This window comes from Diabrotica virgifera, chromosome 7, assembly GCF_917563875.1.
Source record: "Diabrotica virgifera virgifera chromosome 7, PGI_DIABVI_V3a".
NCBI lineage: Eukaryota > Metazoa > Arthropoda > Insecta > Coleoptera > Chrysomelidae > Diabrotica > Diabrotica virgifera.
Window position 1 is genome coordinate 190,676,839 of NC_065449.1, and position 24,847 is coordinate 190,701,685.

At 32.2% G+C, this 24,847-nt stretch overlaps 1 protein-coding gene across 1 annotated transcript in view; it reads right to left on the reverse strand.

Annotated features, from left to right (window-relative positions):
- Positions 1-16,179: 16,179 nt before the first annotated feature.
- LOC114326356 (PE-PGRS family protein PE_PGRS16-like) overlaps positions 16,180-24,847 on the reverse strand; it is a 90,333-nt gene continuing 81,665 nt past the window's right edge. The window contains exon 6 of the mRNA XM_028274694.2: positions 16,180-16,600. Coding sequence (XP_028130495.1) covers positions 16,563-16,600 — 38 coding nt within the window. The 3' untranslated portion in view covers positions 16,180-16,562. The remainder of the gene's footprint in view (positions 16,601-24,847) is intronic.

Consider the following 24,847-nt stretch of genomic DNA (forward strand, 5'->3'; position numbering starts at 1 on the left):
AGCGGTGCACGTGTATCTACCAGGTGAATCGAAAAGTGCATAGTTTAGGGGTAAAATAAACTTTCTCCTGTAAGTTTTAAATTTAAATATGTGTTTGAGTAAGTCATTTAGAAGAAATGTGTACAATGACAGGCGATTCTGAAGAGCATAAGACCTTGCCAGGCGAGGGGAAAGATTAGGAGTTTTTCCTAAAATTATTTTTTTTGCATCGAACAATTTTTTTTAGGTTTTTTGAATTATTCCAAACAGAAAAGGTATTTAGTGATTTTTCTCTTAAGTTAATAATTTTGAAAGTTGCGAAATCGCCCATTTTCAACCTTAAGTCGGACATTTATCTAAAAATTTCAAAGTTGCCAAGGTAGGTAGATATTCTTTAAACATTGATTGATGAAATCCCAAAGAGTCTTTTGCAATACAATATCGGAAACCCCTTTGTTTTTTAATTGCTAATCAAGCGGGCGCGACACTAGTATAAGTGAGGACGTTTGAGTTGACATAAATTCATTATCTCGAGAATGGGCCAATTTCAAAAGAAATCCTCAGACAGGTCGATTTTTATTTTCGAATTAGGAATTTTTGTCATATATATAATACTAGTGACGTCATCCATCTGGGCGTGATGACGTAATCGTTGATTTTTTTAAATAAGAGTAGATGTTGTGTGATAGCTCATTTGAAAGGTTATTTAATTCTCCATTCAGTAATATAAACATTAACATAATTATTTATACAGGATGTACAAAAAAAATTTTCTTCTATTTGTCAAATTTAATCAAAATTAATTTAATTTAAAAAAATTTTTTTTGTACACCCTGTATAAATAATTATATTAATGTTTATATTAGTGAATAGAGAATTAAATAACCTTTTTTCAAATGAGCTATCACACAACCCCTACTCTCATTTAAAAAAATCATCGATTACGTCATCACGCTCAGATGGATGACGTCACTAGTATTATGTATATGCCAAAAAGTCCTAATTTAAAAATAAAAATCGACCTGTCTGAGAATTTCTCTTGAAATTTGCCCATTCTCGAGATAATGAATTTAAGCCAACTCAAACGTCCTCACTAGGGATGAGAAAAACCTACCGGTTATAACCTAAAACCGTTTTTTTTCCTCTGCAATAATCGGTTTTTCCGGTTGTTTTATTGTCCCAGTTATAACCGGTATTTTCTTCTTAAAATAATAACCGGTGAAAAACCGGATAAGTGGAAAAAATACTGAACTCAGAGAAAAATGGGAAAATGTTTCGCCCCGCGCGCGTAAATGAGAAATTTTTAGCTGACTGAAATCGATTTTACAACACTGATGACTGATTTCTATACTAATATGTACTGATATTTATTCGAATGAAGTATCGGAAACTAAAGTGCATTGTAAATGTTACCTATTGGGTATTGGCTGTGACTGAAAAAAACCTAATACCGGTTTTTGGAGCAACCGGTTTTTTTGACCGGTTATAACCGGCAGGTTAAATCGTGGTTAAAAAAAAAACGGTATAACCGAAAACCGGTGTTTTGTCAACAACCGCCATCCCTCGTCCTCACTTATACTACAGTGTCGAGCCCGCTTGATTAGCAATTAAAAAACAAACGGGGTTTCCGATATTGTATTGCAAAAAACTCTTTGGGATTTCATCAATAAATGTTTAAAGAATATCTACGTACCTTGGCAACTTTGAAATTTGTAGATAAATGTCCGATTTAGGGTTAAAAATGGCCGATTTCGCAATTTTCAAAATTTTCAATGGCTTAAATAACAAAAACTATTAACTTAAGAGAAAAATCACTAAAGACCTTTCTGTTTGGAATAATTCAAAAAACCTAAAAAAATTTGTTCGATGCCAAAAAAAATAATTTTAGAAAAAACCCCTAATCTTTCCCCTCGCCTGCCAAGGTCTTATGCTCTTCAGAGTCGCCTGTCATTGTACACATTTCTTCTAAATGCCTTACTCAAACACATACTTAAATTTAAACCTTACAGGAGAAAGTTTATTTTACCCCTAAACTATGCACTTTTCGATTCACCTGGTAGATACACGTGCACCGCTGATGCCTGCCAGGTCATGGTTTTTAGCCTTGGTGTGCTATGAATAATCACTAGACAAATTTCTAGCCTTACATGACGACCGTTAGTCGGAGGGTTCACTAGCTCTTAGACTATAATAAGAGTCTTGTGACGCGGCCGATATTATGGTGATATTTACAGTGTTGTCAGATCTTCCGTTTTTCGGAAAATCTATTGAATTTTCTTATTTCAAATAGTTCACCCTAAGTATTTATTTTTTTGACTTTTGAGTCCTTGAGAAATACTGAGAAATACTCACTAGAGTATAATAGACCAGCATTTCTATATTTGATTGACTTGAAGAAAGCATTTGACAGAATAAGACTCAAATGTGTAATCCATCTTCTATATAATAGAGAAGTCCCTCTAGATATCATAAAAACTATTGAAGACATCTACCAAAACAACGAAGTGGAAGTCAGAATAGATGGACAACTTACAGAACCTATAGATATAGGCAGCGGAATAAGACAGGGAGGCTCATTGAGTCCTATGCTTTTGAATTTAATCATGGATGAAATCATAAAAAATGTCAACAAAGAAGAGGATATAGAATGGGAAACAAAGAAGTAAAAATACTATGTTACGCAGACCACGCAATATTGATAGCCCAAGATGAAGATAGTCTGCAAGGATTAGTCCTCAGATTTAACGTAAGATTAAAAGAATTCAATATGATAATTTGATCTCAGAATACCAAACAATAGGTTTTGGTGGGTTTTAAGACGTAGTTATTGTACATTTTTTGACATACAATTAAGAATTTAATATATTCACCATTGACGCCAAACGGGTATTATGACCGATCATATTACCCGTATGCACGCCAATGGTGAATATAAAATTCTTAATTGTATGTCAAAAAATGTGAAATAATTATGTCTTAAATACCATTAAATTTGATTTGCATATCGTTAGATTAGAATGACAGGGTTCCAACTAACAAAATCGCATATTTTTTAAAGTTAAAGCTAACCTATATTTTTTATCGTTGAAACCTTTACTTCGTGGAATCTAGTCATTTTTATGAAATCAAATTACAAATAACGTTAAAAATTCCATAATTTATTATTTAAATCCACATGTTTCAAAACATTAAAGTTTTATCGCTTTAGTTTAGTTTTTTTAAATAGCCTACTTTTCAAAAGTTCTATTGCACATAATCAATTTTTAAACTTCCATTTGGAGAGTAAATAGACTTATGGTATTTCAAATGATTCATTTAAGGTTTTTAAACTAGTATATAGTCATAGTCATACTATTTTAGCAGCTAATTCTAGTTGTATTTTCAGGCGACCCAGAAATAAAGCCAAGAAGCGTGTTCCTGCAGATATTTCAACAACGGCAACCAAATCAAAACCAGCGTTGATGCCCATTGATCTCCCATCAACTTCAACCGCTGGCGCTCACTAAACTACTTCAAATGATGAGGTCCATTTGCCTATAAATCCGGTTGGGGAAGAATTTATTATTGATCAGGTAACAAACACTAAACCTCCTCCTGTTAAGAGAAGAAAAAGGAATGTTTCTTCTTGGAAAAGCCAGAAACGTTATATCAGCCATCAAAAAGGGGAACCTTATGTGAGTCGTAGAGGAGTTGTAGTGCCCGCTAAAGAAGTTAAAAGTTTGAAGGACTGTTTAAATGACTGTAAATTTAAATGTGGGGTATCTATTAGTGAAAATGAAAGACAAGCTTTGTTTAAGGCGTTTTATGGCATGAATCAAAATGGAAAACATCAATATATCTTGGGTAAAACCACAAAACATCAGACAGAAAGACCTAAAGATAGGAACAGAGAATCATACAAAAAATTCACTTTTAGGTACTTCTTTAATGTTGGTAACCAAAAGGTACAAGTCTGCAAAAATTTTACTTAGGAACACTAAGCATCTTACAAAAACCTGTCTATACGGTTCATAATAACAAAGATGAGGTTACCAATACACCCAAGCCGGGTGGTAGGGGTAAAAGTGCCCAAAGTTCAAGACGCCTCAATGAAGAAATAAAAGAAACTGTGAGAAATCACATAAAATCTTTTCCCAATGTTGAGTCTCATTACTGTAGGGCCACAACACAAAGAAAGTATCTGGATTCAAACCTCAATTTAGCTAAAATGTACAAACTTAATACAGAAAAGTGTAGGGAGGAAAATGTTGTGCCTGTTAAGCTAAGTATGTATCGACGTATTTCATCCTCTTAAGTATTAAACTTTCAGTTGGTCCCATTCTTTCAAGTTTCAGTTTTAGAATTCACACAATCCCTGCATTTGATCTCATTCAAAACCTCTATTTTGGAAGAGAATGCAGTGACCGTAATCTTGATGTTTGCTGTATCGGCGTCCAAGAAAGGAAGAATGACACAAAAAAGCAAGCAAAGAGAAGCCGAAGAAAACGCACCAATCTGGAAATTGATAAAACCCAAACACCTAGTGAACTCCAAGGCAACACTCTCAGCGGAAAAAATAAAGGATATCAAGTCAATGTTAAAGTTTATGCCCTTGCAAGACAAAGCGTTCTACACCACATTATTAAAACTGTGAAAATTGACATAGGTCAAAAACACTTACTGTACCTTTCTTTAAAATAAAGTCATAGTAATTGAAATTTATACCAGTGTAATTATTTCAGACTCCTACTAACTATACCTATGGATCAGACTAAATAAATCATTTACTTTGGTATGAGAAGGTTCCACCTACCACATAGAACCTTGTCACACATAAAATGTCAAGTTTAAAAAGTGACAAGGTTCCAACTGTAAACAAAAAAAATTGTAAATTTCTTACTAAGGAGCATTTTTTTCTTTTTTACCAGCCAAAACCTTTTTATGTATATAACTAAGAAGTGTGTACACAAAAATCAAACAATATATCAAAAACACTTGTGTGGTGTCAAGGTTAAACTTTGAGGACTATTTTCTCAAAACTAGGTTGTGGTTAGTTGGAACCCTGTCATTCTAGCCTAACGATATCTTAACTGGTTTTAAAGCAATAAATAAATCGTCAGTTTGTAAAAACAAATTGAACATCCCGTGTCTCGAAAACGAAGCGTTTGCGGACATATGATTATAAAGCAAACTGTCATTATTTTCTGATATAAAATTACCCCTTAAAATTTGTCGCACTTATTTAGAAACTGTACTGATGGCGAACATGGCCAGTTGTTAAAGTACCTAACTTTTTTATTATCGAACATAACTGAATGAATATAAAAACAGAATGTTAAGAAAACCTGAGGCTATAGTTCGATTTTAATTTCAGTATTTTATAAATGCTAGAATAGTCCACAGGGTGATGTAAACTTTGAGAAAAAAACACAGTTTGATTCGTACACCCGGTATAAAATGATAGTTTACCTGTCTAGCAACAATATTATTACAGCGATATTGTTAATGAACAAGGCTATAAGATGGTAAAAACATCACTTAAATCGGACAACAGGTTTAGGAAATTCGAGACATCAAAAATGACCAAATTTTAAGTGGATCGATTTTTTGCACCTGAGTGTAGAAAGAAACTACAAAAAAATATAGAGAAAAAAAACAGCCAAATGAAGATAATATAGAATATCACACAGTCGAGGATGAAACAAGTGAAGAAACCGAATGGGTTCGAGTTCGAAACGCAATAAAACGAGACAAACAACCCACCAAAGGGAGTATAGTCTCACCGCCCATCAACATAGAAGTAAATAAGAAGAGGCATAAACCACCACATAAAGCAACATCAGTCATTAGCGACTCATTATAAAGAAGAAAATTAAAAAAATATTTTTAGAAAAGAATTTTAAAAAGCAATTACTAAAGCTGAATCAGGATATGTTGCTACTGGAATTTATTCTTTAAATCCAGATGTCTTCGGGATGAAAACCATTTCCCAGAAAAGTTCTAATGAACAAAGGCTCTATCTTTTTTAGCCCATTTCTATCCAACTTTGGACATAGGCCTTCCCCAAATCTTTCCATTTTTGTATGTCCTTGGCTGAGTTTTCCAGTGAGTTCCTGTAGCTTTTAAAATACCGTCCTTCCATCGCATCTGAGGTCTTCCTCTTCCTCTTCTTCCTGTCCACGGTCTCCAGTTTTTTATTTCAGCGTACCATCTTTTATCTTCCTATCTCGCATTGTGGCCCGCAAATCTCCACTTTAACCCATGTTCAGTTACATTTTTTACTTTTGTCTTCTCTCTTATTAGTGCAGGCCTTGGAAGTACTTGAGTATGTAAAACCTGAGGACCGACAACTATGTTCAGATTCTTTTACCTGAGACCTTGAACAATGAAAAACTAAATCTTGCCGGAAGGTGCAATGGTGCCTTGTTACCCCCTCCCCCCTATGTTCATCATCAGCCCATAGTCGTTCACTGCTGAACATGGGCCTCCTCGAAAAACTTCCATTCAGATCTATCCTGCGCTGCTGCAATCCAGTTGGTACAAATCCTCTTTATGACGTCAGACCATCTTGTGGGTGGTCTTCCCGGGTTTCGTTTATCCGCTCTCGGTCTCCACTCCAAGATTTTTTTGGTCCACCTATCATTTCTCATTCTAGCGACGTGTCCTGCCCACTTTAATTTAATTTTGGCTATGTGTTTTATTATGTCTTCTACGCCACTTCTTCTACGAATTTCTTCGTTTCTTACCCTATCTCTTAACGTTATGCCCAACAATGATCTTTCCATTCTACGTTGCGTCACTTGTAGTTTTCGTGCAGATGTCCTTGTTAGGGTAAGTGTCTCTGCGCCATATGAAAGAACAGGCAGGACACATTGATTAAAGGCTCTTCTTTTGAAGCTGATAGGTATATCACCTTTAAAAATAAAACGTAGTCTTCCATATGCTGCCCATCCCAGAGTTATTCTTTTTAGTAGCTCAGCAGCTTGATTGTCTCTGCTAATTTTTACCGTATGTCCAAGGTAAATGTAGCTTTCAACAACTTCAATTTCGGCGTCTTCTAAAGGATGGCTCGGAACTAAATTCGTCATTATTTTTGTCTTTTGGTAATTATTATTTAGACCTATTTTACGTGCTGCATCGCGGATTTCATTCAACATATAATTGGCAGTTTTTAGGTCATCTGAAATCAGAGCAATATCATCTGCGAATCGTAGATGACTAAGCATCTGACCACCGATATTTTTTCCTTTATTTTCCCATTCCAGTGATTTCAAAGCATGTTCAGTAATGAACAACTTAGGGGACATAGTATCTCCCTGTCGAATACCTCTCCTGATATATATCTTATTGGTACGACCGTGCAGATTTATAGTTGTTGTAGCATTTCTGTATATATTTTCTATAATATTGGTGTACCTATGATCAATTTGACACTCTTCCAATGCCTTAAGTAGTGCGGGTAGTTCGATAGTATCAAACGCTTTATGGAAGTCTATAAACGTTAGAACTAGAGGTCTATTGTATTCAATTGATTTTTCAATCAGGACTTTGATGCACTGTAGGTGGTCATTTGTACCGTAGTTGGGGCGAAAACCAGCCTGTTCTTTTGGTTGGTACATCTCAAATTTTGCTTCCAATCGATTGGTTATTATTCTGGTGTACAGTTTGTATAAATGGTTGAGTAGAGAAATTGGCCTGTAATTCTGTAGGTTCATGTTGTCACCCTTTTTACGCAGAAAAATTGTAATTGAGTTATTCCAAGCTATAGGAATTTTTTGACTATACAAGCAGAGATTGAAGAGGTCTTGTATTTTTTTCAGAATAGAAGCTTCGTCAAGTTTTATAGCTTCTGTAACTATTCCATCATCTCCCGGAGCTAGTGATGAGCAAAACAAGAACAAGACCAGGCTAGTCTTGGTCATGGTCTTGTTTTTGCAAGCTTGGTCTTGGTCTTGGTCTTGCAGCTAAAAGGCAGTCTTGGTCTTGGTCTTGCACTAGCCGGTCTTGTTCTTGGTCTTGGTCTTGCTGCAAGAGTCTTGCTGGTCTTGTTTTTTTGGTAGTAATAATTTGAACCAAACAATTTCGAATAAAATACACAAAACTCAAATATTTTTTTACTTTATTTAATATAATTAATTTTTTTATAAACTAACTAAAACATACTTTTTAGTAAATACATACATATTTACCATATCTATTTATAGACCTAATATTATAACATAATAACTAAACCTAATGGGGAGTTATAAACGCTTAATACTGTAATTTGTTATCTCGCAGTTCTTTAATTTTATTTAAACGACATTTCTCTCGTGGCACGAGTTATTCGCACTTTTTATTTTCACATATTTTTGGATTGAATACCCATTATGACATTTAAAAAGTTGAAAATATTCGGATGTGGGTAAAAACTAGAATTTAAAACACACTGAAATGATTCGCATGCATTGCGGCACATACTATTTGTAGTACGGGCCCTTTCTGGGGAAAACCTAGATTCTTCCAAATAGTTTTCAAATATTAAATCAGTAAAATTCTTTACGCGCTTATCATCCGGGATTTTCACAAATAATTCAACTTCCAACTTTCGTTGATTGAAAAAAATTAATCCAAAAAATAATTTTAAAAATTTCCCAGTATCGGAATTTTTGTCATTATATTCAGAAACAGAACCTAAGTTTTGGATTTTGCGATACCAAGCTTGACACATTACAATCGACAACCAGTTATTTTTTATTCAGGCCACAATGCTTTCGCAGCATTGTGAATCCCTTTTCAAAATCTATTATGATATTTTTTGGCATTAATTTTAAATTTAACGACCTACATTTTTCCTCGATTATGCGAAAAGAATTGAAATAAGTGTCAGTATTTTTATTAGACAAAAAAGCGAAAATTACTGGTATATAAAAACCGTTTTTAATGGCATTTTTTAAATGGATTACCCTATCTATAATTACATTTTTTGTCTTACAAGTAATTTCAATTGCCCTTGAACTGTCGCCGTTTGAAAACTTGCCTTCTGGACACTTTGAAGGTTGAGAAAATGCAAACCGTTTGACTTAATCAAAACGACTTAAAAATATATCCAAAATATTATGTATTTTAAAAATTCGATATGGTTTAAGGTTTATTACAATGTCAGTATATATTATTGAACTAAAAAAATAAAGTTAAATAATAAAAAACCAATTTCGCAAAAAAGTGCAAGAGTCTTGCAGGTTGGTCTTGGTCTTGCAAGGTTCGGTCTTGGTCTTGAATACCTGGTCTTGGTCTTGGTCTTGCAAACCAAAAGGCGGTCTTGGTCTTGGTCTTGCTGCAAGACCAAGACCAAGACCAGTCTCGCTTATCACTACCCGGAGCCTTGTTGTTTTTCATTTTTTGGAGTGCATATTGTATCTCATTTTGAGTAATTTCTGGAATATCCTCAGATCCCTAGTTTTGTACCTTGTGTCTATTTTCTGGATTAATGACATTGTTAACTTGGTTTGTGACAATATAGTGTAGAACTCTTCGACTATTCCTAGTATTTTCTGTCTGTCTGTTGTTATCTCACCCTTTTTATCCCTAAGTTAAAAAATTTTTTTTACTTGTCGCCATTTTTCTTCTCATTACCTTTATGCTCCGGTTTTGTTCTATAGTCTGTACTATTTTTTTATGTTTAAATTTCCTAATATCTCTTCCCGCAGCTTTCGATATGTCTTTATTGAGTGCCCTAATGTTTTGTGGATCAATGTCCCTTTCACTTTTTAACTGTCTTCTTTCTGTTATTTTGAGTTGTGTTTCTAAAGTGATCTTTTCATCTCGTTTGGTCTTTGGGCAAAAACGTACTTGTGCTTTATGCTCCGGTTTTGTTCTATAGTCTGTACTATTTTTTTATGTTTAAATTTCCTAATATCTCTTCCCGCAGCTTTCGATATGTCTTTATTGAGTGCCCTAATGTTTTGTGGATCAATGTCCCTTTCACTTTTTAACTGTCTTCTTTCTGTTATTTTGAGTTGTGTTTCTAAAGTGATCTTTTCATCTCGTTTGGTCTTTGGGCAAAAACGTACTTGTGCCAGTTTAAGTGTATCAACTATTTGTTTATTCAACTCATCGACATCGTTTGATATTATGGTGTGATCCCTATGTTACGGGCAGATAAAAAGCGATTTTTTGCAAAACAAAACAATTTTGTATTTTTTGAGTCATTCTAAGCTTTGTTTAACAATAAAAAAATTAATTTTTAGCAATGCAAATAATCTAAACCGGTATAATTTGACTTGAACATTCAAATACTGCAAGTAGAATAATTAGTACGGTATAACTAGACCCAAACCCAGACATCCAAAGTGAAAGTTATCATCCAACACCAAATTGTTCTATATGGTCCACATTATGTTCAGAAAAAAGTCACACCATTTTGAGCGTCGGGTTTGAGGGGGAGAAGGGGGAGAAATTGGCAAATTCGTAGTTTTTTAAGTTTTTCGTAAATATTTCTAAAACTATACGATTTAGCATTAACAACCTTCTATACAAAAATGGTCTACATTAAATTTGAAATAAAAAAGCCCTATGCATAATCCTTCTAAAATAAACGGTTTCAAAGTTACTGAGGTAGTATAGAATAATTGGTCCAAAAAAATGCCTAACCTAAACATCCAAAGTAGAAGTTTTCCTCCAACACCAAATTGTTCTATATGGTCCACATATTGTTCAGCAAAAAATTACACCATTTTGAGCGTCCGGTTTGGGGGGGGGGGAGATGGGGGAGAAGTCAAGTCGGTAAACTAGACGTTTTTCGCCAATATTTCTAAAACTATACCTTAGCGTAATCAATGTTCTATACAAAAATGTTCTACATAAAATTTAAAACAAAAAAGGTCCGATACATAATTGTTATAAAATTAACGGTTCCAGAGTTGCGGAGGGTGAAAGTGGAGGTTTTCGATACTATTTATATTTTTTTGGGCAATTCCCTACTGATTTTCTTTAACAGGATTGTGTTTTATAAATCAAATTTGCTATTTCAGTGGCCAATGGCATTTTAGTGATAAGCCCTTGAAGAAACGTCAACCTTGTCACCCAAAATCATCATCAATTGCCCAAAAAATATAAAAAGTATCGAAAACCTCCACTTTCACCCTCCGCAACTCTGGAACCGTTGATTTTATAACAATTATGTATCGGACCTTTTTTGTTTTAAATTTTATGTAGAACATTTTTGTATAGAACATTGTTTACGCTAAAGTATAGTTTTAGAAATATTGGCGAAAAACGTAAAAAAAACTACTAGTTTACCGACTTCTCCCCCATCTCCCCCCCAAACCGGACGCTCAAAATGGTGTAACTTTTTACTGAACCATATGTGGACCATATAGAACAATTTGGTGTAGGAGGAAAACTTTTATTTTGGATGTCTGGGTTAAACATTTTTTTGGACCAATTATACTATACTACCTCTGTAACTTTGGAACCGTTCATTTTACAAGGATTATGCATAGGACCTTTTTTATTTCAAATTTAATTTAAAACATTTTTGCATAGAGGATTGTTCATGCTAAACCGCACAGTTTTAGAAATATTGACGAAAAACGCAAAAAACTACGAATTTAACGATTTCTCCCCCCTCTCCCCTCCAAATCCAACGCTCAAAATGGTGTGACTTTTTGCTGAACATTATGTGGACCATATAGAACAATTTGGTGTTGGAGGATAACTTTCAGTTTGGATGTCTGGGTTATGCCATCTTTTGGATCAATTCTATCATACTAAATTGTCATTTTATTTTTTAATCAAAAGTTTATTCGGGTTCAAAAATTGCAATTATTTTTCGATTTTTTAAAAGTTTTACCGCGTTTATCTCGAAAACTACGCATTCTACGAAAAAACTTGTAAGAACATTTTTTGCTTAGAATGACCCAAAAAAATACAAAAACTGTTTTTTTTTGCGAAAAATCGCATTTTGTCTGCCTTTACCATAGGGTTGGGAGGGGGTAACAAGGCACCATCGCACCTTCCGGCAAGATTAAGTTTTTCATTGTTCAAGGTCTCAGGTAAAAGAATCCGAACATAGTTGCCGGTTCTCAGGTTTTGCATACTCGAATACTTACAGGGCCCGGTCTATATCCATTTGTTTGATTTTCTGTCTTGCAGTTTTATTCCCAACTACCCCAGGCTGTGGGTGAAAAAACGTGATAAAATTCAGGAATTTTTGAAACCTATCAGGTGTTGTAAAGGACGATGCCAGGAATAACTTCTACTAAAATGTGACCAAAAATATTGTGAGCTTTTTTTTATTGCGATTTTCATTTGTTATATTTGCAATTTTTAAAGATTTTTAGTTTTGCAGCTTAAGATATTGATTTTAGAGAAAAACTTTTTAGACTAAGTTTTCACTCTAATGGCATACAACATATCCCACCAGAATCAAAAAACGGTTAAACGGTTAAACGGAAAATGGTTATTCATTTTTGAAAAACTTTTTAATAGAAAGTTGTAGTAAATTAAAAAACCTACAATTTGAGCTATGATAAGTTTAATTTTGTTTATTGGTTATTGCAAAACAGCCTGCGAAAGGTCCAAAATGACCGTTTTTTACAATTGCGTTATTTATTGTACAAAGAATTTTTGTTATTTTTTAAAGTTTTAAAATGAAGATCTTCCAATTCCAAACATAAAAAAATTGTAAGGCCGGATTAACGAATTGGTTGCTTAGATATTATAAATTGTTTATCCCAAGAGGTCAAATGTCAAAGGCTATAACTTTTTGAAAAAAATCGTAGAGAATTGGTGAAACATCCAATCTCCTTCTAAATAGTTATATTTTCATATTCTGATGTAAATAAATGCGTAAAACATCTTCAAACCTCTAATTTTTGGGTTTGAAAATAAGGGGGCAAATTTCGTTATGAACATTTAGAGCTGAAGCGGCCCTGTACATCCTATGAGTTTTTAAAGTTACAGATTATTGTTGCTGAAGACGAAACGAAGATTTATAAAAAAATAAAAAATTTCTACGACCCACTGAAGCCGAGCTAAATGTTGGGTATGAAAATAAGGGGGTAAATTTCGTTATAAACATTTAGAGCTAAAGCGGCCCTGTACATCCTATGAGTTTCTAACTTACAGATTATTGTTGCTGAAGACGAGACGAAGATTTATAAAAAATTAAAAATTTTTTACAACCAACTGAAGCCGAGATAATTGTTTCTTTTTTCTTAAACCGTAGTGCCTTTATTTATAACAATTAAGAAATTATTTTACTAAAGTCATTGACTAAAGAAAGACTTATATTATCTTAAAATAAAAATTATTATAAAATATAGTTACATTTAATTATTAAAAATTATTTTTAAAATCGGTGCTTTTGCGAGCGGCCGAATTTTGCAAATCGCCCGGCTCGCTTTACAATACTTCAAATCCGCGCGCTCGGAAAATTTTTACGTAACTTGTATTAAATTTTGACAGAAAACAATTTAATAATATTACCATTATAATATACAGTCTATTTACCACTGTATTTGTTTTTCTTGGCAAACTTTTATATGTGAAATCTCATTTCTGAAGAAATAATATTACAAAAATGATACATATATATGAAATATATAATTATATTTTTAATTTTTTCATTGTTATATAAATATAATAATAATAACGTTACTTCTTATTATACAATATAAAATTTTTCTTCTTGTAGTGACTATCCGTTTTGGATGTTGGCGACCATCATGGCAATTTGGCAAACCCCATTTGGAAACTGAGAACAAGGAAGGCGAAGGATTACCTTGCTAGAAAATTTACGTACGTCGTTCAACACAACAACTACAAATCTTTTTAGAGCAGCAGTACCGATTTAGTGTGCAAGTACAGATTGCCATGATGGTCGCCAACATCTAAAACGGATAGTCACTACAAGAAGAAAAAGTTTTATATTGTATAACAAGAAGTAACATTATTATTATTATATTTATATAACAATGAAAAAATTAAAAATATAGTTATATATTTCATATATATGTATCATTTTTGTAATATTATTTCTTTAGAAATGAGATTTCACATATAAAAGTTTATCAAGAAAAACAAATACAGTGTTAAATAGACTGTATATTATAATGGTAGGTAATATATTAAATTGTTTTCGGTCAAAATTTAATACAAGTTACGTAAAAATTTTCCGAGCGCGCGGATTTGAAGTATTGTAAAGCGAGCCGGGCGATTTGCAAAATTCGGCCGCTCGCAAAAGCACCAATTTTAAAAATAATTTTTAATAATTAAATGTAACTATATTTTATAATAATTTTTATTTTAAGATAATATACGTCTTTCTTTAGTAAATGACTGTAAAATAATTTATTAATTGTTATAAATAAAGGCACTACGATTTAAGAAAAAAGAAACAATTATCTCGGCTTCAGTTGGTTGTAAAAATTTTTTAATTTTTTATAAATCTTTGTTTCGTCTTCAGCAACAATAATCTATAAGTTAGAAACTCATAGGATGTACAGGGCCGCTTCAGCTCTAAATGTTTATAACGAAATTTGCCCCCTTATTTTCAAACCAACATTTAGCTCGGCTTCAGTTGGTCGTAGATTTTTTTTTATAAATATTTGTTTCGTCTTCAGCAACAATAGTCTGTAAGTTAAAAACTCATAGAATGTACAGGGCCGCTTCAGCTCTAAATGGTTATAACGAAATGTGCCCCCTTATTTTCAAACCCAAAAATTAGAGGTTTAAAAATGTTTTATGCGTTAATTTACATCATTATATGAAAATATAACTTATTAGAAGGAGATTGGATGTTTCACCAACTCTCTACGATTTTTTTCAAAAAGTCATAGCCTTCGACATTTGACCTCTTGGGATATACAATTTAAAATATCTAAGCAACAAATTCGTTAATCCGGTCTTACAATTTTTTTTATGTTTGGAATTAAAAGATATTCATTTTAAAGCTTTAAAAAATAAAAAAATAATTTGTACAATAAATAACGCAATTGTCAAAAACGGCCATTTTGGATTTTCGCAGGCTGTTTTGCAATAACCAATAAACGAAATTAAACTTACCATAACTCAAATTGTAGGTTTTTTAATTTACTGCAACTTTCTACTAAAATGTTTTTCTCTAGAAGCAATATCCTAAGCTGCAAAATTAAAAATCTTTAAAAATTGCAAATTTAATAAATGAAAATCGCTTTTTAAAAAAAAGCTCACAATATTTTTGGTCACATTTTAGTAGAAGTTCTTCCTGGCATCGTCCTTTACAACACCTGATAGGTTTCAAAAATTCCTGAATTATATCCTGAAATCGACCTATTTTTCACCCACAGCCTGGAGTAAACGTGGATCTTTCCATTTTTCTCTGAGTTATTTCTAATTTGTTTATGTTGGCCTTTGTTAATGTCCATGTTTCTGAGCCATACCTCAGAACAGGAATGATGCACTGACCAAGCACACGGGTTCTTAGGTACTGTTGTATCTTTGTGTTTTTTAGTATCTATGTATATCTTAACTTTCCAAACGGTGCCCGCGCCAATCTGATTCTTCTTTGTACTTCAATTGTTTGGTTCTCTTTATTAGCTTTGATGATTTGACCCAGGTACATATTATATTCGTCAACAACCTCAATATTAACGTTATTTATATTTATATTTGTTCATATTTATTTATTGAATATCACGCGGTTCTACAGTGATCAATAATGAAAACGATTTTTTTTTAATTTCACCAGATTTTAAGCATCTTTACATTCAATGATTAAAATAATAATAAATATTAACTCTCCGTTAGTCTCTAGGATAAACGGAGCATCAAGAGTCGCTACGGTGTCAGAGACCGACAATTTAAAAAAATAGTTATTGCTATAAAATTCATACAAATATTTTATATTGTGTATAGGAATGACTGAAAAATATTTTTGAAAATGTTTTATTGAAAAACAACAGGTATAAAATGAAAAACCCTAGTATAACAATATACATATTGTTATTTGTTATATAAAAATATTCGCTAGGAACCATTTTCCATAATTCCAACAAACGTTTTTGTTCGGCTTCAAACGACATCTATACATAAGATTTGACCAAAACTTACCGATAAAATGCAATAATAAGATGCCAAATATTTACCTGAACTGCAAGTTATGCCAATAAAGTAATAACCACACCGTTAGTCACTACGGAGTCTTGCACCGAAAATAGCTATAAAACTCGCACAACTGTACCCAAGTAGGTAAGAATGTATACTAACACGTAGTTGATAGGAGGAGGTACAGAAAGTGGCGATAGAAAAAACCAGTTATTTTGTAAATCCCGAATGAATAATTCTGTCGTCGGTGTGTGACACCGATAGCGACTAACGGAGGGTTAAAATGAATATCTAACATTCAAATATGTGTGTTACACTTTTGTATATTTTTTATTTCCTTCTTTAAACAAGACATGGTTAATAAATAAGTAGGTATTCAAAACACAATTTTTCGTCAGGACAAAATTATATAAAAATTGAAGTCTGTCTTCTCAGTCTAAAAATTGTCCACTGTTTTATTATTTACCACATCCGTTAAAAAAAGATCTTGAACGAGCGCCGTTATATCTAGGATAATCTAACATATCGTATTCTGGTTACCTGTATATTGGTCTGAATATATCAGTATACATGCCTAAAATAACACAAATTATATTACTATACAGAAAAAAGAAACAAAATGTAAATAAAAAAAGCAAATTTTTCCGAAAAGATAATTTGATACAATCCACTTACTTTAAATACAAAGTTTTCATTACACATAATTTATTTTAGCATTTTAGTCGAAGTAATGAAGCTTAAAACAGGACAAAACCTCGCAATTGTTACAGAATGGATCGATTTGCTTGAAAATTTGAGAATAAGTAGTGGATAGTCCAAGGATCAAAATCTATATGATGGCGAAAGGCGTTTTTACTATGGTGGTGGTTGCCACCTCATCTCGGGGTGGAAATTTTTTATTATATTTTGATCACAAAAGTTGGTAAAAACATTAAGGGCCAGTTGTTCAATCAGTTATTTCTTAAGAAGTTGTTCAATGCAGGTTAACTTTCAGATTTATTAAACCAGAGTACCGAAGCGGTGATAATGTTGCCAGTTATTAATTAACGGTTTGGAACAGATTTTATCATGAAAATTTTAGCATAAAAATATGTTCTGTGGTATAACGTATAAATAGTGATTTTTGACATGTAATGTTTACGTACATTTTCTTTTAAGCAATTTCAAAAAATGAAAGAAAGTAATAAACGAAAGAGAATTGCTAACTTTACGTCAAGAAAAATATATATTATGTTAAAATAGTAATGTTCATTTTCTAGTTTATAACAATAAAATTTTTGTTGTATATTGTAAATTATGTTGTATATCAAATGAATGTTTTTTTACTTCATGTTGTTCTGAAGCTATTTTCTTGTGGCATTTTTATAATTAAGTATTTTCTATGGGAAATAAGCCACAATTTTACTAAAAAATGAATTTATTAACGTTTCGAAGCCCAAATCGGGTTTCGTTGTCAAAATATTGTTGTCAAAAATTTGTATTTTGACATGTCTGTTTATTTTAATAGTATTTTGTATTTTGACAACGAAACCCAATTTGGGCTTCGAAACGTTAATAAATTCATTTTTTAGTAAAATTGTGGCTTATTTCCCATAGAAAATACTTAATTCTTTTACTTCCTTCCCAAAAAAATTCATGAAAAGTTTTTCCAATTATTTGGTTTTATCTGATTTTTACACAGAATGAAGAACAAATGAAACTTATGGCAATAGGTATTTATAAACTACCATGCATTTTGTAGAAAGCGTAAATACCTATACACTGAGAACTCTAATTAATTTTTGTGCTACCTATGTGAATCACTTGGTTAGAATATGATAAGTATATTTTTTTGAAGTCAAAAAGAAATTATATTTACAACAGCTAAGAAATCTTCGTCCTATGTGATATCTCCATCATCAAAATCAAAGACACTATTACTAAACTTAGCCATTATTCTTATTAGATATAGACACGAAATTATAATAGATTATTACTGCAAATCTTATCTACAACTGAAAATTTGTAGAAAGAACAATACAATATATGGTGCAATATCCATGGTTGATTTAATCTGGAATTTTCTTGAAAATATTTAATTTAAAACCAGAAAGTAATGTTACAAATCTCTAGTTAAGAGCGTTAATCCTTCGTTTTTGAGCGATTAAGCTAATCTCTTGTTACCAGATGGTTAAGTGTTCAACTGGCATTGAACAACGCAATATTAAGTTTAATTGAAGATTATTTTTAATCTGAAGGTAATCTCCAATTGAACAATCGGCCCTGATTCTAAGCAAAAACGTTCTGTATATTTTTTTGATAAAATTAATAGTTTTTGAGTTATTCGCTATTGAAAGTGTTAGTTTTATATAGAAAAAATTAATATTTTTAATAAGTTTTCTGCTAATAACTCCAAAAGTTTTCGTTTTATCAGAACAACTTTACTTAACAAAAATGTACCTTTAAAAAAATAAACAAAACCGTTTTTTTTTTAATTTTCTTTAAGACCAATAGTAATCGAGCTATACTTTATTATATGTAAGCTCTTCTTCGTCAAATGCTAAATATTGTAGTTTCAAAGACAAAAGACGGGAAAACTATGCATTTTTCGAAGAAAACTTGTTCAAACTAATTTAAAGTATTTAAAAATATCTATTTCCAGAAATAAAAAGTCTCTAGCTCAAAAATTAAGTGACATAATGAAAAGAATGGCAGTCCCTATTTTTTCAGCAAACAAGTGATCGGAAGCAACCTCCTAATCACCACGCTAATTAAAATTAGTCATTGATCTTATTTGGTCTTCTTTATTTATGTATTATTAATAGGTTCTAGAAGTTTGACTGGCTTAGAATGATTAGTTTAAAAAAAAATGGAGTTAAAAGCGAATAACGAATTTTTGTAGTTTGGAAAAAAATGGCCTATTATTCAGAATATGTAGAAAGATTATCATCAGCGATACGAAAAAATGTTTAAATATGAAATTGTAGCTTATTCAATTCCCAAGAAACTGGTTTGAAAAAATTTTTTCTACGGCAAAAATTGAGTGACCTATTGACAATTAAAACTTGTAATAACATGCAAAAACCACCTTTACCAACCCTTTCAAAGTCACCTCTTTTTGCGACTGAGGATTTTCAAAAGATTTAATATTAATAGGCTTATAGATCTTGTAAAAAATGCAACATTTTTTAACAACCTTTCTAAGATTAAAAATAAAAAAGATACGGTTAAAAAATCAATTTATTTTTTTGAAAAAAAAAAAGGAGAAATCCAATTGGAAGCATAATAATGTAAGTTAGCGGTGTTTTTAGTCATTGGCCTTATTCATTATTTTTTATTTAAATATTATTAATAGATTCTAGAAGTTTGACCGGTTTATAATGATTAGTTCTTAAAAACTGGAGTTAAGGGCGAATAACGAATTTTTGTATTTTGTTAAAAAATGCCATTTTCTTCTGAATAGAAAGATTAGCATCAGAGATACGAAAAAATGTTTAAATATGAAATTGTAGGTTATTTATTCACCAAGAACTTGATTTGAAAAAATTTTTTCTGCGGCAAAAATTGAGTGAATTGTAAATGAGTATTATCGAAAAAAAGATATAAAACTAACACATTCGATAGAGAATAAATGTAAACAGTAAAAGTATAGAACATTTTTAGCTTAAAATGAATGTTTTTATCAACTTTTGCGGTCAAAATATAATAAAAAGTTTCCACACCCGAGATGGAGTGGCAATGACCCATGGTAAAAGCGCCTTTCAGCATCATATAGATTTTGAGCTTTGGACTATTCACTACTTGCGAGATGAAAAGCTTCGGTTCCTGGACTATTTAGGTACACAAATTTAGAGAAAGAATTTATAAATCTAGATATCAGATATAACACAAAAAATAATGTTACTCAAAATGGAACTCAATTAAATAGGATATTAGTATAATGTAGACGGGGTATACACACACAAGCGGCCACGAAGAAAAATATGTACATAATTTTTACATTCATGTAACCACCCTTAGTTGATGATGTTTTCGATCGCATTAAAGGCTTAAATGGAGATTGGCCCGGATGTAGCGCGATTGTGAGTTCAAATATGGAGAAGGAAGGGTCTGGACTGAAGGCCAATAACTGATTAATGCAGCCAAGCAAGACTTCTCACCTGCTCGTCAGATGACATGAAGAGGACCTCAAAACATTCAGTTACACACGATAGAAATAAGAGGAAAAATCTTGAGGAAGTCAATGTCCGACTGTGGACACCAAAGGATGTATAATATGATAATATTAATTCGGTCCTCTGATCGACTACTCTGTAAACTAATAACAGGAAACGAAAAATGAATAATGAATGATGCCGTATTTCTGAGAATATTAGTAAAACATTAGCAGATGAAATCATAATGGAAGTTTTAGTAGGTAGTCTAGAATAAATTGTAGATTAGTTTAGTATCTAACTGTAAAAATTTTACGCAAAAACGTAACCCACTATATTAAAAGGAATATATTATAATACGTTCACTTCAGAATTAGTTTATTTTATATACCTTTTGCATGGCTTCTTAAGGAAAAGAAAGAAAAGCACTGATTAGTCTTGAAATTTGAATTCTGTTATCTCCTAAAATACTAAAAAAAGTAAAACATAGTCAAATTATAGATAATTTTTTTAATTCTACTTATTTGTAGTAGAATATAGCATTTTCTGCTGTGAAATCCCAGCTAACGAAATAAGGCAGGCCGCAAATCAAAGAAACATGAAACGTAAAACATGAAACATAAAACGTGAAACACCTTTCATGGAAATAAAACACTGCTAAACAAAAATAAGTTCGCGTATCTATGAAACGAGTGTGATTCATGCCCATGAAACATTTTTATCTTCTTGAACCGTGTTTCATGAAATAGGACGTGTTCTATTTTTCGATATCAGTTTCATGGTTTTAACTAATTAATTACATGCGTAAAATGAGTGCGACCAAGAATTTAATATTGTATTGGATTCTGTGGTGGAGCAGAACGAAGAGTTGTACAATAATTATAACCTGAAGTGGTACTCGAATAGACAATAACAAGAAAATATCGTTTTTTTAAACCAGGACCCACAATAAAACAATGTAAATGTTTGAATACTCATTCTATAAAAGATTGAAATTTAGCAAGATGATTATTTAATTCGTTTACTACCAAATATTATGTACTATGGTTATGATTTTTGGACAGTAATAAAAGAGTTGCCACAACAGCAACGACCTCGTCATCACCACTTTCCATTATTTACTATACAAATTTTATTTTTGTTTCTTTGATTGGTATATTAGTGTAGGAACCAGAGATTAAACTTCGCAAACTCGACACAAGTCCGGTATTATTTTTTTTCTGGTATATCAAGGGATGCTTATTATGAGACTAACTTTTTTTTAAAGATTTGCCCCGGAACACATGTATTTTCATTCCTTTAAAGGGGACAAGGAAAAATCCTACTCTATTAGTAGGGTTTTTTATAAATATATTTACCTATATATACATTTACATATTATGGTTTTTGCAAAATCCCTGCGGAAGCTACCCCTATCCCTGAAAATAAGTTTGGCGAGCATGTTTTACGATTTTCTCAATACCTATATATTTGTTTGAAACAACGTTTATAGAGAATTAAAGATCACTATTTGCTCTACAAATAAGTTCCTATGCATTTTTTTCGTATAAGCAACAGTTACGGCACAGTGACTTATGACAAATAAAAGGTCTGCTACATATTATGACCTATATATATTTAACTTTCTTTGCGCCTTAAAGCCACAGTGGGGCCCAGGTTCAATTTTTGCATATTTTCTTTATTCATTTTTCTTTTTTTTTGGGTGATTTCGGGGAAAATATGGGGGTGAATTATACAAATTTGTAAATAATACTTGTACCGGGTGTCCCAATAAGAATGGCTCTCGGCCATATCTCAGGAACCGTTTATAGTAGAGCTTTGAAATAAAAAAATTATAGCAAAAGTTGCCTCAGGAAAAGCCTGGAAATTATTTTCATAATTGCGGGTCCACCGCTAGAGGGCGTAATTGAATATTAAAAATAAAAAAATCTAAATTTTACAAAATTTTCCTAATGAAGGGGCACTGGAAATCCGATTATTGTATTCTTCATCAAATTCTGCGCATACTTGATTTAACAAGTTTAACTCTACCTTTGCAAATAAGAGGTGGGGTGAGTGGGAACCTTGTTATGAAAAATGGCTGTAAGTCCGGTTCTGCTAAATCAAATTTTAAAAACTGGGTCTTGTTGAAGACAGATCTTTTTCTTCAATGTAAGCGTGATAATTTTGAACCATCCTAATAAGTAATAAGCCAGCTGGGAGGCGTTATTTAATTTTTTTCAGAAATCTCTTTGTAAAATATTAAATACAAGTATGCATTTTTAATCATACTTTATAAAATTAGATTAAATAAGCAATAGAATAGCGAAAACCGCATGTCGATACCTTTTTTCTATCTCAAGATATCTCGAGAAACGTGTAAATTTTATACATAACTGTTACTATCACCGGTAAACTAAGTTAATGAAAAGTAGTGTGCTGTGGAAAAAAACAAAATAACATTTTCCAGATGTCAACGTATAAAAATATAATTAATTAAAACAACAATATAAAGAGAAACAATACTATTAAAATTAAATATAACACAGAACAAAAAGAACTACTTAGTGACGACCTAAATATTCAAATTGTTGCCCATCATACACTACTCTAGAATACATTATCCAGAGAATACTAAACGCCATTCAAAGCATATCGAGAGCAGAAATTGAGGCTGCTGTTCAATCTACTCTTGAAAGAGTAAATGTTTGCAATGAAAATGATGGGCAAAAATTTGAACGTTTATGTCATCACTAAATAGTTGTTTTTATTTCTTTGTAATAGGGCTTTTCAACGCTTCTCATTTGTTTCGAGCCTCTGTCATATGCCGTATAATCCGTGTATAATATTAATATACGAGATATGAACGAGGCTCGAAACAAATGAGAAGCGTTGAAAAGACCTAATATACGTTGACAGCTGGAAAATGTTTCTTTGTTGTTTCCATAGCACACTACTTTTAATGAATTTCGTTTACCGGTGACAGTAACAGTTATGTTTTTAAATTTACACGTTTTGTAAGATATCTCGAGATAGAAAAAAGGTATTAACATGCGGTTTTCGCTATTCTGTTGCTAATTTTGTCTAATTTTGTAATATGGTATTAAAAATGCATGTTTGTATTTAATATTTTCCAAGGAACACTAGATTTCTGAAAAAATTGAATAACGCCTTCTAGCTGGCATATTACTCAGTAAGTTGGTTCGAAATCATAACTTTTACATTGACGAAAAAGATCTGTCTTCAACAAGACCAAGTTTGCAAAATTTGATTAAGCAGAACCGGACTCACAGCCAGTTTTTCATAACAAGGTTCCCACTCACCCCCACCTCTTATTTCCAAAGGTAGACCTAAACTTGTCAAATCAAATATACGTAGAATTTTTTGAAGAATACGACGATTGGATTTCCAGTGCCCCTTCATTAGGAAAATTTTGTAAAATATAGATTTTTTAATTTTTGATATTCAATTACGCCCTCTAGCGGTGGTCCCACAATTATGAAAATAATTTCCAGGCTTTTCCTGAGGCAACTTTTGTTATAAAATTTTTTATTTCAAAGCTCTACTATAAACGGTTCCTGAGATAAGGAACACTAGATTTCTGAAAAAAAATTAAATAACGCCTTCTAGCTGGCATATTACTCAGTAAGTTGGTTCGAAATCATAACTTTTACATTGACGAAAAAGATCTGTCTTCAACAAGACCAAGTTTGCAAAATTTGATTAAGCAGAACCAGACTCACAGCCAGTTTTTCATAACAAGGTTCCCACTCACACCCACCTCTTATTTCCAAAGGTAGACCTAAACTTGTCAAATCAAATATGCGTAGAATTTTATGAAGAATACGACGATCTATTGGGACACCCGGTACATGGGTAATCGCTGAAAGTTTTTTACGCTAGCATAAGCGGTTCAGATGGTATATATGAAAAGGGGCTTTTTAAAATTTAACACCCTGTAATTAAAAAATGGTCAATTGCCCTTAAATGAAACCTATAAAAAAAATCAGACATTTATTTGTGATTAATTTCCGCTGGGTTGCTTCTTGATTCCCATTACGGCTAGGGAAAAATAAGTTTTTTTAAAAACATTTTTTTTTAAAACTTGCCAACTTTGGGGCGCCACCTCCGCTAAACGGTGTGTGACAGATATATGTTGTCGCGGAATAAATTGTAGGAAATATAGTTCTCTTCATATTTCTATTGACGAATTTTTTGCAATGACGTACAGGAAGGGCTACGTTTCGTAAAAACGACAAACTACCCCCTTTAAAGGGATGAAAATGGGTGTTCCGGGGCGAAATCTTTTAAGAAAAAGTTAGTCTCATTAAAAGCACCCCTTGATATACTGTAAAAAAAAATATATAACCGGACTTATTTGCGAAGTTCAATCTTTGTTTCCTACACTATATAACATGAAACGGTTTTGTTCTTCACAATTTATTTTTGTTTCATGTTTCACGTTTCTTTGATATTAAAAAGCAATTAAAGAGCGGCGCCGCCCGACAGCAACGACCACGTCACTATCCATTGCCGACTATACAAATTTTATTTTTGTTTTATCGATTAGCTTATCACATGAAACGGTTACTTTTTTACAATCTATTTGTTTTATGTTTCACGTTTAATGTTTCACGTTTCATGTTCCTTTGATGTGCAACCTGCCTAAACCCAGCTGCACACCAAAGAAACATGAAACGAAAAACATG